This window comes from Sinohyriopsis cumingii, chromosome 3 (assembly GCF_028554795.1).
Source record: "Sinohyriopsis cumingii isolate HCF-2022 chromosome 3, ASM2855479v2, whole genome shotgun sequence".
NCBI classification, from domain to species: Eukaryota; Metazoa; Mollusca; class Bivalvia; order Unionida; family Unionidae; genus Sinohyriopsis; species Sinohyriopsis cumingii.
The window spans coordinates 126,041,305-126,055,839 of NC_142963.1; the positions used below are offsets into that span (position 1 = coordinate 126,041,305).

At 33.6% G+C, this 14,535-nt stretch overlaps 1 protein-coding gene across 1 annotated transcript in view; it reads right to left on the reverse strand.

Annotated features, from left to right (window-relative positions):
* Positions 1-2,242: 2,242 nt before the first annotated feature.
* The window catches only part of LOC149803793 (ras-related C3 botulinum toxin substrate 1), a 55,186-nt gene continuing 42,893 nt past the window's right edge, over positions 2,243-14,535 (reverse strand). The window contains exons 4-5 of the mRNA XM_089953594.1: positions 13,151-13,213; positions 2,243-10,953 (exon numbers count right to left, since the gene is read on the reverse strand). Coding sequence (XP_089809720.1) covers positions 10,663-10,953; positions 13,151-13,213 — 354 coding nt within the window. The 3' untranslated portion in view covers positions 2,243-10,662. The remainder of the gene's footprint in view (positions 10,954-13,150; positions 13,214-14,535) is intronic.

Below are 14,535 nucleotides of genomic sequence, written 5' to 3' on the forward strand. Positions count from 1 at the left end.
AGTAAAGATACATAAGTAGTCCTTGGTGCATCCATCTAGTAAAGATACATTTGTCCTTGGTACATCCATCTATTAAAGATAAATAAGTAGTCCTTGGTACATCCATCTAGTAAAGCGATATAAGTAGTCCTAGGTACATCCGTCTAGTAAAGATACATAAGTAGCCATAAGTAGCCTAAGACTTGAACCTATGCAGTCAGAGGTGGGATGGCAGTGTTAGGTAAATGTAAGCACTTTAGACCTTTAGACCACTTGGACAACTGTGAGTCCAATCTTCCACAAGTAAGTGCACAGTTAACCTGTTGTAGGTTACCTATTGGAGTATTGTTTATATTGTATATATAACAGAATCAAAAAAATGAACAAAATTGCAACAAAAATATTGTTCATTTCTTATGATCATAGAAGCATATATCTTTCATATTTTGAGAGTAAACTTTTTTTTTCAGTTACCTTGCATTTGAATTGTGTACAGGAATTATAACTTGGTTTACCTTCTAAAGTGAAGTGGGCCAACTTTATCAAGGAAGGTAACCACTCCAAGTAAACATTTGCTCTATGAATTCAAATGCAAATTCTGTATCCTTAAATTGCCTGACCAACTTTTTCAGGACAAAGGCAAATACAGCTAAATTTGCCTATTACATGTATTAGAAACAATAAGTATTCTTAGTAGAGAAGAATTGTATGGCTTGGTGGAATCGTGACAAGGTCAAAAAACCTGTACCTCTGAAAGTTATCCAATTTTGAACATGGTATTGGATAGGGCTGGCTCTTAAAATGGGTGCTATTATCATCTTCACCATACTGATAAATAATCAATTTATACTGATTTTCTTTCATGGGCAAGTACAGAAAAAGGACTTCAAGAAGTGTGAAAATTAACGTGATTAACGACACTTCAGGAAATTTGCTTAAAAAAATTAAGCAGATAAACTTGTCCATAAAATTGCTCATGATTTTTTTAACATTCCATATTATTAAATAGTAAGAATTGACAAGACCAGCTCATCACCATCTTTGTTCATCTACAGCAGTATGAAAGAAACAATTCCAACTTAAGTTAGTTTGGTTTTATATGGCAAAACAACACTAGTATGTGTGTCTTGTACAAAGACGTCACAGTTGACTATCTGGCCTGATCCAAAGGTAGGATCTGAACCTTATCATTTCAACTTCAAGTCCAACACACAAACCACTGAACCAGTCTGGCTCCTCAATCTGGACAGAAAGACAGTGGAAAAGAAGTTCACATGTATGCAGACATGCCAACCATCCCGTTCTTTTTGCAGGAGACTCACCGAATTCAATCACACCTTCTGCATTATTTTTTCCTCCTGAAAAAAATTTGTTTCGTCAAAAAAAAAATCAGGAAAAATTCGTTTCGTTTAATGATTAATGTTTTGGAAATTTCCCAATGTGTAAGACCGGAAGTGTGCAGAAGTTCTTTGAAAACCACACAAACTTGAATCCATAGGTTTGGTGATCTCTTCTATAATGTCTAAAAGAAAGGGAGATTCATTTGAAGTTGTAAAGTCAAAGAAATATAAAACTTCCTTCCAAGCTTCTTATAGCCTGGAATTTCCGCATGTTTCAGTGTTACCAGTGGCAGGCGCGATGACTGTCGTCAAAATCTCCAGTCACAAAAGTAAGTTTTGAATGTTTATTTTTATGGCCTTAACTGTATGCTGCAAATTGTTATTTGAGTGCCAGCATTAAAATTATGATTATCTTTAGCAAAATTAGGATACACCAATAGATCGGTTAAATCAGGTACTGTTAAGTTTTGTTCATCTGTTATTTTTATATTGTTGTTTATTATCATAAACCATTTTAGAATTGAATCAGTATATGTTTATTTCAAAATCATTCACTTTTAGTAAACATGTTTCTTCCTTGATGAAACCCTCCCTGAAATAATTGAAATCTCCCTGAAAAAATTTAAAGATCTCCCTCGAGGACTCTCATTGGGGTTGGCAGGTCTGTGTCCGTGCCTGGTCAGGATAGAACTGAATCTCCTGCTCTCACTGGTTGAGAGCACAAATTTATCCATTACTTTTTCACAACAAGCTCCTGTGTGGGGATTAAGAAATTTGAGTTATAAATTTAACATAAAAAAATAATTTTCATGGTGGTAAAAATGTCATTAAATATCAATTACCACACTTTTGTATCAATAATTGTAAACTGATAGATTCAATTAAAGGCCCTAGCCCAAATATGCAGTAGAAATAACAACAAATTAAAAATTAAATGATTATTTATTCATAATGTATACATATATTTAAAGAATGATGAGAAAGAGAGAATTACAGCTTGTGCTTCAAGTAAAAATATAGATACTCTAAATAATATTTCAATTAACAATCTAACCCTCAGAACTGATCATAAGACATTAGGCCCTAAAGTGCCTGAGATTGCTCACCTGGCAGATATCTGCCTAATAGCCTAATGAAAGAGCAACTTGTCAAGGAAGATCTGGGTCAGTGAGATCCTTTGTGATGAAATTTTTCCAAAGCTCTTGACTGAATATGGTATGAAAACCTCTTTTTCAATGCTTTTCTAGTTTCTGTATCTTCATCCATTATCTAATCACACACCATCTGTTGTGTACTGAAGTGTCACAACTAGCCAGATTTTTTTCAGCATTGTTTGATATAAAGTTGTGTAAATATTTCTATTAGTAATGAAAACCATATTTTAAGCTGGGAAGGCAACATTTGTATAAATCTGAAATCTATTCAAGCTAGGACATGTGTCAAATTCTGTCAAGGTTTTTCTATTTTTAGTAACAACAGAAAGATTGCCATCATTGTTACCAAGTTAGAATCCCTTCATGCCATAACGATTCCTGCAAAATTTGTTCAAATTCTGTGTGGTTTTTGAGAAGTAATTTAAAAGATTTTTAAAATTTTTAGTAATGGTGATCATATTTAATGTGGTGAAATAATCTTTACACAATCCGGAAGCCCTAAATATCAAAATGTGGTTAGATTCTGTTGATTAGTTGCCGAGAAGTTGTTTTAAGGTTTTTATTTTTTTAGTAAATGTTGTCATATTCTAATGGCAAATTGGCATCCTGTATACATATTTTAAAGGTCTACATGACAGGATGCTCTGTCAAGTTTGGTCAAATTCTACTTTTGGAAAAGTAGTAGTTTTAAGTTTCTTCAAGTTTGAGTAACAGTGATCACATCTGATGGTGGATTGGCAACAACTGTACCAACTTTAAAGATCTTTCTGCTAAGTGATTTGTGTCAATTTTTGTTGAAATTGGTTTTAGTTTTTGTGAAGCTGAAAACAGGAAATGTTGACAGATTGACAGTTTTTTTCTTCATTTCTGGTAATGGTAAATTTGATGCTGGATAAGCAAGCTAAAGATTTTCATCCCTGGATGGTTTTTGTCAATTCTGGTAACATTCTGTTAAGCAGTTTTAAAAAAGTTCTTTAAAAAGTTTTTTTTTTTTAAATCTTTACAAATAGCGTCCATAGTTGATGACAGATCAGCATCATTTGTAAAATCTTCAAAGACCCTGATGCTCTGTGTGAAGTTTAGTTGAAATGGGGTGATGGTTTTTGAGAAGTTCAGGATAGTAATAGTTGATGGATGTGAGAGAGACAGTGGATGATACTGTAAGCTCACTTTGCCTTAAGGCCAGATGAACCAAAAACTAAAATTCTTGTTTGCCTTGATTCAGGTCCATATTCAAAGAATCTACAACTGAGTTGACTGACCAATTGATTTGCAGTTTCCAATTATTATTTATCAGGGTTTCTCTTTGATACCATACGACTAACAGAATATGCAATAATCTACTTGGAACTTTTCCTCATTTGCTTTTTAATAGCTTGTAAACTAGATTCTTGGTGAGACTCTCAGTACAATAATTCATAAAAAATTTAAACATATTTCTATGCAACAATTTTCAAATGCTGGACTCAATAACAAACACTTCCACACGGTTTTTTTAAATAAAAAAATTAAATAATCTTTAAGTCGGAGTGCAGATTCTGTGGATTTTTAAATACCCACTTAGCAGCTGTTTTATCGAAATACAGCGACCGAGTAATTGTTCCTGTGCTTTTCCATTCAATGGCCATTATCCTGGGAAAGATATTAAACTCAGTCAGGAGCAATGAAGGCACACTGATGGACAAATGTTTTCAGATTGCTTTTACCAGTAGTTAGTTTCATGAAATTCAAGATCAAAGTTCATCTAAGACATTTAAGTTTTCTTTTGTAAAATTATACACTATACTTGTGTTCAACAAAAGTATTCAAAAACTCTGCTAATGTAAAACAATCTAAAATAAGTTTTATAACATTCTTCACATTTGATGTAAAATTTTAAAATAACATTGTACTAATCTGAAACTGGCAATTTTCAATCCTGGTAAATACTAGAAAAGATCACAGAATATCCTTGACATACATTAGGACCAAGTATAGATTTCACCAACAAAAATCAAATTTGAACTTAAATTCAAGTCTGACATCAATCAATCTGTTGTTTAAATTTAACTTAAAAATGTACCAATCGAAAGTCTGAAGTCTGAACTTGTACTTGAAAGTGTATTGGTGAAATCAGGTCAGGAATGCTGGAACATTGCAAGTCTTGGACTCTGCTTGGGAATAACTTGTGATGCCTCCCTTTATGAAATTAAATTCCTCATCTGTCAATACTTACTAACAATAGTTTACCTAATGTTAATAATCTCTGTATATAAACATAAAAAACGGTTGGAAAATCCTTGAAGGTACAAATACAAATATACATGTAATATAAGTTCTATTGCAAAATCAGAAAATTGGGATAGTATATTGGAGAAAAAAACCTCACAAACATAAAAAAGCAGCGATCTACATATATGTCACAAAAATTCACACATTTTATTTCTGTCAGCCCTACCATTATGGCTGGGTTAATAATACATTGGCATAACAGTCTAGAGCATGCAGATTACACCTGGACAAGTAGGGTACAAACCATGTGCTGCTGTCACATTCACATAGGCAAATAAGGAATGCCTACATAAGTAACTTCTTAAACAATACCAAATATCCATGACCAAGTAACCAAGTCTGCCAACAAAGAAAAAATGCAATAATTAATTATTTAGATTAACATGCTTTCTTTAAACTCGTTTGCATAATTTTGCTTAGATTGGTCCATTTTGTACCTTATCTCAAATATACCAATAAACATAATCATTATGCAGTTACTTGTAATATCTATATACAAATACTTATCAAGCTGGTGATTTTATGTGGAACACTGGCATGCAAATGCATTTCATTACTGACAATTTCCTCTGAAATTAACAAGAATTAGAACAAAGTTTGTGCAGCACCTGAAGCCACTTTATTAAAAGAAATTCCTAAATTAATATCAGTTATGAAATGTCAGTCCTGATTGTGAAAAAGGAATGTCAGCTTTAAAAACGATAAAAGTGGGATCCAAGTGGATCTTATATTGCTCACCTCACTTGCCAGGCTCTGTAGCATCAAGGTCATGTATGATACACTAAACTGGGTGGTATTACAGAAAGGTAGACAGATGTAGCTCTACAATGATATCAAATAATCAGGAATTTCTAGTTGCACTACAAAATACAGAGGGGAAAACCTCATTTTTTGGACCCGATTTTTTTCTACCCAAAATTTGCCCGTAGTAGGAATCCGATTTTGTGTCCAGATTTTAGACTTTTTGGTCTCAGATCTAAGGCAAACTGGTACAAATTGCAAACAGACTGATGAACCTTTGCAAAAAGTAGGGTAAGATGGACATTTGGAATAAAGAGTGGTCTTGATATAAAATAATGGGTCCGTTAAACCAACAAAAAACAACCAAACAAATCCAACTTTTACCCTTCTGCTCATGCGCGAGCCAAATAGCCAATGAAAAACAATGTTTCTAACACAACTAGGCAGTATGTTATTAGAAGATCACCTGGGATTTGGTGTTTTTGGATGTATTCAGAAATAGCTTTCAAAATGTGTTTCCTACTCAAATTTCAGACGATAGGACAAAAACCTCCAGGGGTTAATGTGTTAATATGCACAGATCTTGCTCATAAGTGTACTCATTCAAAGCCTTGGTTGTATAATTCCTCTTTACCATTTTATCATCCCATGAGTGATAACAAACTCAACCAATCACATTCAAGCCTCATTAATACTGATGGATTCCAAGCATTATAGAACTTGGGTAAAACTGTGATATATGCGTATATTCAAAATGTCTGATCACATTAACAAGTTCAGCCAATCAGATGAAAGACAACTGTACCAATATGCATAAATATCACCAATCATCTAACTCTCCTGAGAGCTTGATATTGCAAGTTTGGTTAAATCTGGACCAGAAAGTTGACCTCCACAGTGGTAACAAGGTCAAAAAATCAGCTGCAAGATTACTTCAATAATATGAGTGGAGCATTCTCATTATCTAACTTGTTTGATAGACTGATGGTTTTTGATGGTTTTTAAAGGCAATATCAACATATTGCTGGCATTATCATATTTTGGAAATTGGAACAATGACCTTTTCCAAGGATGCACCAAGGCAGCTGGCCCAGGTTGTCTGTGGATCATATCGAATCCAGGGACAACAAATCCAATGCTCTCTCCTCTGAGCTACCAGGACTGCCTTGAACACACTGATGATTGTTATAATATATGCCCATGTTTAAAAATTTGTCGAAAACTGGATTAGAAACATTAGTATCTACTGTGTTAACAAGTTCAGCCAATCAGACGCTAGATCACCTCATTAATAAGAGTGTATCTTGCTCATTACTAAATTTGTCCAAAACCTTGATAACATAAGCATAGATACAATGTTTTATCAAATTCGGGTCAGAAATGAGACCTTGTTCAGACTGGTAACAAGGTCAGCCAATTAGATTCTCACTCAGGTTTGATTCCATCCAAGAGCCCACATTTCAAGTTTCAACAAAACAGGGTTAGATCATGGCCTCATGTGTGGTAACAAGCTAAGTCACTCTGACGCAAGATCACCTCTTTAACATGCATCTCACTCATAATCAGACTTGTCCAAGATATTAAAGATTTAAGCATTTAATATAAATCTGAAAAATACTGGATCAGAACTATGGACTCCAGAGTAGTAAGACATAGCCAGTCAGATGCAAGATCACCTTGTAAGTATTTGCGCATCTCACTCATCCGAGATCTATAAGATAAAAGCATCTATTCCATGCGTGATCAAAACTGGATCAGAACTATGGCCACCAGAATGGTAACAATGTCAGCCAACCAGACGCAAGATTTTGATAATGTAGGCCCATATTCCAAGTTATAATGAAATGCATTATCAGGAACATGGAATCCTGAACGGTAATAAAGCCAGTAAATCATATGCAAGATTTTCAAAATACAAGCCGAAATTCCAAGTATGATTAGACACATGCACTCCGGAATGGTAATAAGCAATTGTTGACAACAGATGACACACGATGGGCTGAGAAGGCAAAAATAGGAATTTGAATCCTACAATTTATTGTAAGGGCTGTTAACTTTAAACATACAAGGTATCCAGGGAAGACACTTTAAAAGAAAAATACACACCAGATTACTCAGATTACAGTTTATATAAAAACAATACAAAATTCTAAATTGCATCTATGGGTGACTACTTCACATTAAAAGTGCCTTCCCTGGGTCCCAAGTATTCTTTACTAGAACAGCCCTAAGAATTAAACCAAATTTATTCACAGTGTGTTTTGGATGAAATATGTTTCCTACAATTATATTTCTAGCCAAGTGACACACTAATCTATTGAAGAAAAAATGAAATGGCATGGTAATTATCCAGTTTTTATGTCTTGTGTATCCTTTTTAGAATTTCTCAAGCATGTGTCACGTTTTTGTTAAGGTTTCCTCCTTATCATCTGTTTGTATGAAATCTTTATCAAGCTTTCTTAGGTATGATCTCACAAAAGAACTATAATCAGACGCTGTAAGTTATTCAGTGATCTAGATACACAAGCATTTTAAGTTGCTGTTTACATATATATAACAATTTCTGACCATAAAGTCAGAGTTTGAGATAAATGATTGTAATTACACAATTTTAGGACAAAAATTGGAATGGATGGCATATCTGTCAGCTCTGTAGTTGAATGGTTATGGTGCAGACTCGTGATGTTGATCTGTTAATCTGGCATGAGAGTCCAGGAGTACAAAGAGGTTAAGTTTTCTTGCCAAAGTTCTGCTTAATCTGAAAGCCTTTTGGCTTTGGGAAATACAGTACTTTAAGCAGGATATCGATAATCATGCTCTTTTACATACTAAAAAAGGGCATTAAACCTCACTTAAAGAAAGCATGCATGTTTAATGATAATAAGCAAATACCAGCAACCCTCTAAAAATATGAAGTCTGGATTTGTAAATTTTTAAGTCATTTCTTCTCTTTATGTCTTAAAAGCAAACGATAAAAAATTCATATATTTTGGATAGAAAATGTTTAGTTTCTTTCCATAAGCATTTTGTGCTGTAATGATTCTAACCAGATGCTGTCAAACAATGTAACAAGATGAAACCATTTCAAGTATAACTATTTCCTCCTAGGATTATAATTTCAATTATGACCCATGACAGTTACTCGTTTCCATGGTAAAATGGACAACAAAGATAAAGAAAAGCATTTATTATTCAAAATACAAACTATTCTTTGTAACTTGGAATAGGCAGCTTAATATGGTTTGAGAGAAATACATTCATCCGAACCAAAACTAGAACTCCACAATCTACATCCAAAAAAAGAAGAAAAAGCCCTGGACTCCGACCTGCAAAGCCACAAATAAAAATATACCTTCATTAACTATAAATGAATGAACAGTTTAATAAGTACTAAGGTTTTCCATTTTTTTGTCCCAACAAATGCAAGTAAAATTTCATCTTCTGCTGAAAAGAAAAAAGGATGAAAGAAAAAAAGAAAACTTGCAGAAATGTGCAGTAGCATATTTTTCAACAAGTGGAACAACTTGTGACTTTTCTACCAAAAATACTTAAACACAGTGAAATAGTGTAAAGGGTGGCAAGGCTATTTGCCTTATAATGCCACAGAACTCATTTATTTGCATACACAGGGAGACACCATCCCAATAAAACATGACATCATTAATGCACTTCAATATGCATAGCAAATGCTAGGATTTCCATGAAACTGAAAATTATGCAGGACGATATGTCAAGAAACCTATACTGAACTACATGTTTGGACACAATGGGTTTTAAGGTTGCATGTCAGAAAAGTAAATACACACTGACGAGCATATAGTAAAATTTTGTTTCAAAATGAAACTAAAGATACACCAGCTGGATTTTGAAAAAAATCCAATATTTCCCAAATTACAAATAAAAATTATGCCTCGATGACTGCCATATTGGCTACTCGGTAAACAGAAACAGTCCAAATGGCAATTACTGAATTACTTCCGAGGCATTTTCATTCAGTGACAGAAACAGCCAACTGTGTTCTAAATAGTAAAGCATGCACGCAAGTAATTTCAATGATCCACATATGGAAGACAGGATAAAAAAACTCTTTACTACCTCATAAACAATAAGTAGCATGACAATATCCTCAATATACCATATATACTCGCTTACAAGATGAACTTCAAACTGCAGAGACCCTGATCTGCCATTGGATAATATGCCAATAGGTCGGGGTTTGTTGAATTTCTAAGGCATAATTAGTAGAATAAACAACACAGAACCTGATCTGCAGGTATATTATCCAATGGCAGATCAGGATCTTTGTTGTTTGCAGTTTAACTTACAAATGAGTATAGATGGTATATTTTATACAAGGTGCATAATCTGAACACCCTATTTATACTGTTTTTCTTTGTTGTTGGAGAAGTCTTCATGCAGAATTACAGGTGAATTAGTGCTCTCTGAGTAAGCAATTTTAAACAAAATGATTTCTTACTTTTGGTTTGACTATATAAATTCAGACTGCTTCAAAATTTCTTATCTGTGCTTTGTTTCATACAATTAATACTAATTTGTCAAGAGAAATGATACTAACACAAATTGCTTCATAATGAATAAAATTTAAATGAAGTCAATCAAACACACTTTGGTCGGCATTCATAATGACAGGCGTTAGTGTTCATACTGTGAACCATTCATGTGGAATCTTTATTTTTTTACTTTTTTTGTTCTTCATTATGCATTATAAGAAAATTATGACTTACTGCAAAACCATCAGCTTGATGATTTGAATAGTTGTGTTAAAAAAGATAAAGCATACCCACTTGTTTGGTTCGTTTATTCAGTGGCTTCTGTCACTGAAATCAAGATATCAGATAAATGCCCTGTGTTGCTATGGTGTTACAAGTTAAAAGGATGTAGTTGCATTTTCACTATACATAATGAGTTTCTTGCTTTCTACTAGCATTGCCATGCTGATAATATTTGTCACAAAAGATATATGGTGAAAGCCATAACTGACACAGTGGCACCAGTGTAATCAAGCCCTGAGTAAGATAAAAACTTAAGTCCAGAATTAACAGTAAGATAGAATAAACAGGTCCAATCTATCAGTAACAGGACTGAAATCTGCAATTGCATTACTGACTGAATTACTCAAAGGCCAGATTAGACAGGTTGTACAGTATATCAAACAATTACAACATGACACAATGCTTCTTTGGCTTTGGCTTAGGTTTTGGACACAGGACAGCCCGGATTGCCTCATCGAACACAGTTTTCAGGCCTTTTTGTGTCAGAGCAGAGCACTCCAAATACTTGACAGAATGGATCTCCTTTGCCATGGCAAGGCCCTGGGGGTATGTGATGGGCGATAACTTTTTCTCCTTCAGTCGCTCTACCGTTTCCTTGTCCTCTCTTAAATCAAGTTTGGTCCCAACTAAAATGATGGGAGTATTTGGACAGTGATGTACAACTTCTGGATACCACTGTGAATTTAAAGAGTATATGCATAATTTATATTCAAACATTTAACAACAAATGTACAATTAAACAACCTAAGGTTCAAAGAAAAGTGGTATTGCAAGTGTACTTACAATGTGCATATATTACATATTAAAAAGATGCTGAGATCTCATCTATGAACATGTTTCATATTGAAATTTTGGTACATAGGTTTCTGTGTGTTCTGGTTCAAGATGCAAGGTAAAAATTTGAAGTCAAACAAAGACCATAAATCAGTTAAATGTGGTGAAGAAAAAGTAAAAATTAAACATACAATTTGTAATTTTTACATCGATTCTCTTTGTACTTGCATAATTTTAGTTATTTATAAAGTTTGTACCAACTTAAATCAACAAGTACATATGCTATGTACTGAGCCACAAAGTGCACCAAAAATGTTTATTTTCTTCAAAGTTAATTCTTTAGTCTACAGAAAATAAATTGGCAGGGTCTCATCCCTATATGGGGAACACTGTCAAATATTGCATCTCCGATAAAACAGAACTGGTACAACTGCTGGTAAACTCACTCAATTTGCCTTTCATGTTCTTGTTATGAACAGATATTATAAAATCAACCATTTCACTGTAATTTTAAGAAAATATGATTCTTTGATTTGATAAATTAGTCATTTAAAACCAGCAAAACAAACACTAAGACTACAGTGTACTACATATGGGAAAGGGAATGACTGACAGAATGTTTCCATGAGATTTAGATCTCATAAAAAAAACATGATTATAAGAATATTCTTTCAAAAATGTTCTGTCGTGGATATGTTTTTAAAAAAAATTGCATGTTACATTTGAAAAAGGACAAATCTATGGCACTTTGCAAATTTTGAAGAATTTTTTTTGACAGTGATGTAATACTGTATTCATCACTTGTGAACTTCACAACCATTTGAGAAAGACGTAAACCAGTTAAATTGAGTGTTATGCATAATTTATAAATTTGTTTTGTGTTTATAATCTCATCCACATGGATTTAACCAATTTGTGACAAGAAATTTAACTGAAGATACAGGTACGTAGCAAAAATACATTTTTCCTAGTTTCTGTAATTAAGACATGTAATATACAGATTACTTTATTTACATGCAGATTATGCATTTTTAGACACTTATAGTAAACAATATGCTTATATCTTTTCTTGATGGTTGGCATGTATGAACCTCCAACTGATCAGTCCAGGTTCACATTTAATACAATTTTGCTTTGATCAGGTACGTGGGTAACTGATTGTTAGGACTGACAGGTATATGGTAGAAGTTTCCTAAAATTTTCACATTTCTAGTTGGCAGATGGGCATTATTTGTACAAATCTGAAGAACTTCATGCCAGGAAGCTTTCTATTAAATTTGGTTTAGTTCTGGTGGTTTCTAAGAGGTCATTAAAGGATTTATATTTTTTTTTGTAACAGCAGTCATATCTGACAGAAGACTGGCAATGCTTTTTGAAATATCTGTCAATTTTCATTGAGCATCTTTTGAAATGTTGTTTAAATCTCATTTTTATTGGTATTTAATAATGGTGGTCATAATGGATCAGAGACAGCATTTATTCAAAAAGTCTGAACTGCTCTATGTAAAATCATGTTCATTTAGGTAAAGTGGTTTTTGAGATGAAGTTGTAAATAACAATTGTGAATGGATGATTCATATCAGGGGAGCTGAAAAGCAGTTTCATCAAAATATGTGAATAAATAAGGCAACGAATATGGACACTAAGTCATCTCACATGAATTGACATTGCTGATCAGTGAACTTGTCTGAGATTTTGTTGATATAAAGCTACACTGTGTTCTGTTAACATCCAATAAATAAAGCCACAAGAATGCATCCATGAGTATTTATTGACAGACATATAAAGCATAATGAACGCAAGATCAACCATGCATGTAAGCTCACTCTTGGCCAGTAGCCTACAAAGTGTACAAAACATTTATATACAATATAACAATAACTATCTAACATTCAGTGAAACATCTGAATAATAATGAAGGTTGCTAATTAGTAGAGATAAAAAGTAGTTTTCTTTTGAAGATGTTTCATTTTATAGAAGAGACCTCCTAGACAAAATTAATTCTGCATAAGATGGTATGATTTAAATGAAAATAAGGGGTGAAGATAATGCTAGTAAATCAAACAAGGTTAATTTCTTTATTTGAATCGGTACTCACCTTTGCCCTGACATTTTCGAAACTGGCCGGGCTTATTAAGGAGAAGCATATTAGAAACACATCCTGAAAGAAAGAAATTAATTACTATGATTTGAGTTAAAAAATAAATTCTTCCTATTCACCTGGGTTACCCAGTAATAGTCAAACCTATCAATAATGATATCGGCTATAGGCCAATAACAATTACTTGTTCACTGATCTTACACAAGCATTATTTTTAGGGCATGGTCCACAGACAAATAGTTTCCGTACTCACCTATTACTGTGAACAACTTGCAACCAGATATGCCATTACATAATAGGCCTCCAGACCAGGGTCTATGTTGATTCTTCTTTTTATTAACCATAACAACCAGGTTAGGGCCTATGCTGATTCTTCTATTTATTAACCCTAACAAACGGCACTGACCCCAATCTGCTTATGCATTATGCAATATAAGATCTGGCTCTATGCAGTTTGATGTGATTTATATGTGAGTATATATGGCTGGTAAGATCATATGCTTGCTGCAAAAAAGATAATAAACAATTCCTTCAAATTACACATGCATGATGCATGCACTGCAATACTTATTTTTTGAGTGAAGCAAACAAACAGTAATTTTTTTGCAGCCTATAAAGCAGTCATTATGAACAGGTGCCACTTATATGCAGTTAAGCATGCATTGATTTATGTACAAACTTGGCATAAATATGCATATCCTGCTATTTTTAATATACAGGTCAATGAAGCAAGACTGACCATACAAAGGTAATAGTTCTGGATCCCTTTAATACAGTTATTCTCTCACGTATAATCATGTCCTTTGGATTGTAACACTATTTCTGAAAGTTGCGGTGCAAATAAAGATCCATGACACTGTACACATTACATGTATTAGCTTTTATGCATCAGACTCCTCTAAAATTCTTCATCCAGTTACAAAATATGACCCACCAAAATATCTGAAGGCAGCACCGACCCACAGCTGAAGCTAAAATTCTAAGGATTTCTCAATGCAACGTATATATATATATATATATATATATATATATATATATATATAGAGAGAGAGAGAGAGAGAGAGAGAGAGAGAGAGAGATAGATAGAGATAGAGAGATGGATGAATGTGTGCTAAGTTTCAAGGCAATCCTCCAAGCTTAGGAGGGAGTAGCGATAACAAACTTGTGCTAATGGACAGACATGATGGATGACACATAAGAGACCATCCCATAAACTCTTCTCATCTATGACCTGCAGAGCTAAAAAGCTACACATATCACTGAAGAAGGTAACTGACCTCCTTTTACCCACAGTGAATAGTACCTCTCAAGATGAATAAATCAATGAAACTTCATAACTGAATGCAACCAGAAATCAGACATTTTTGTGCATATGACAGTAT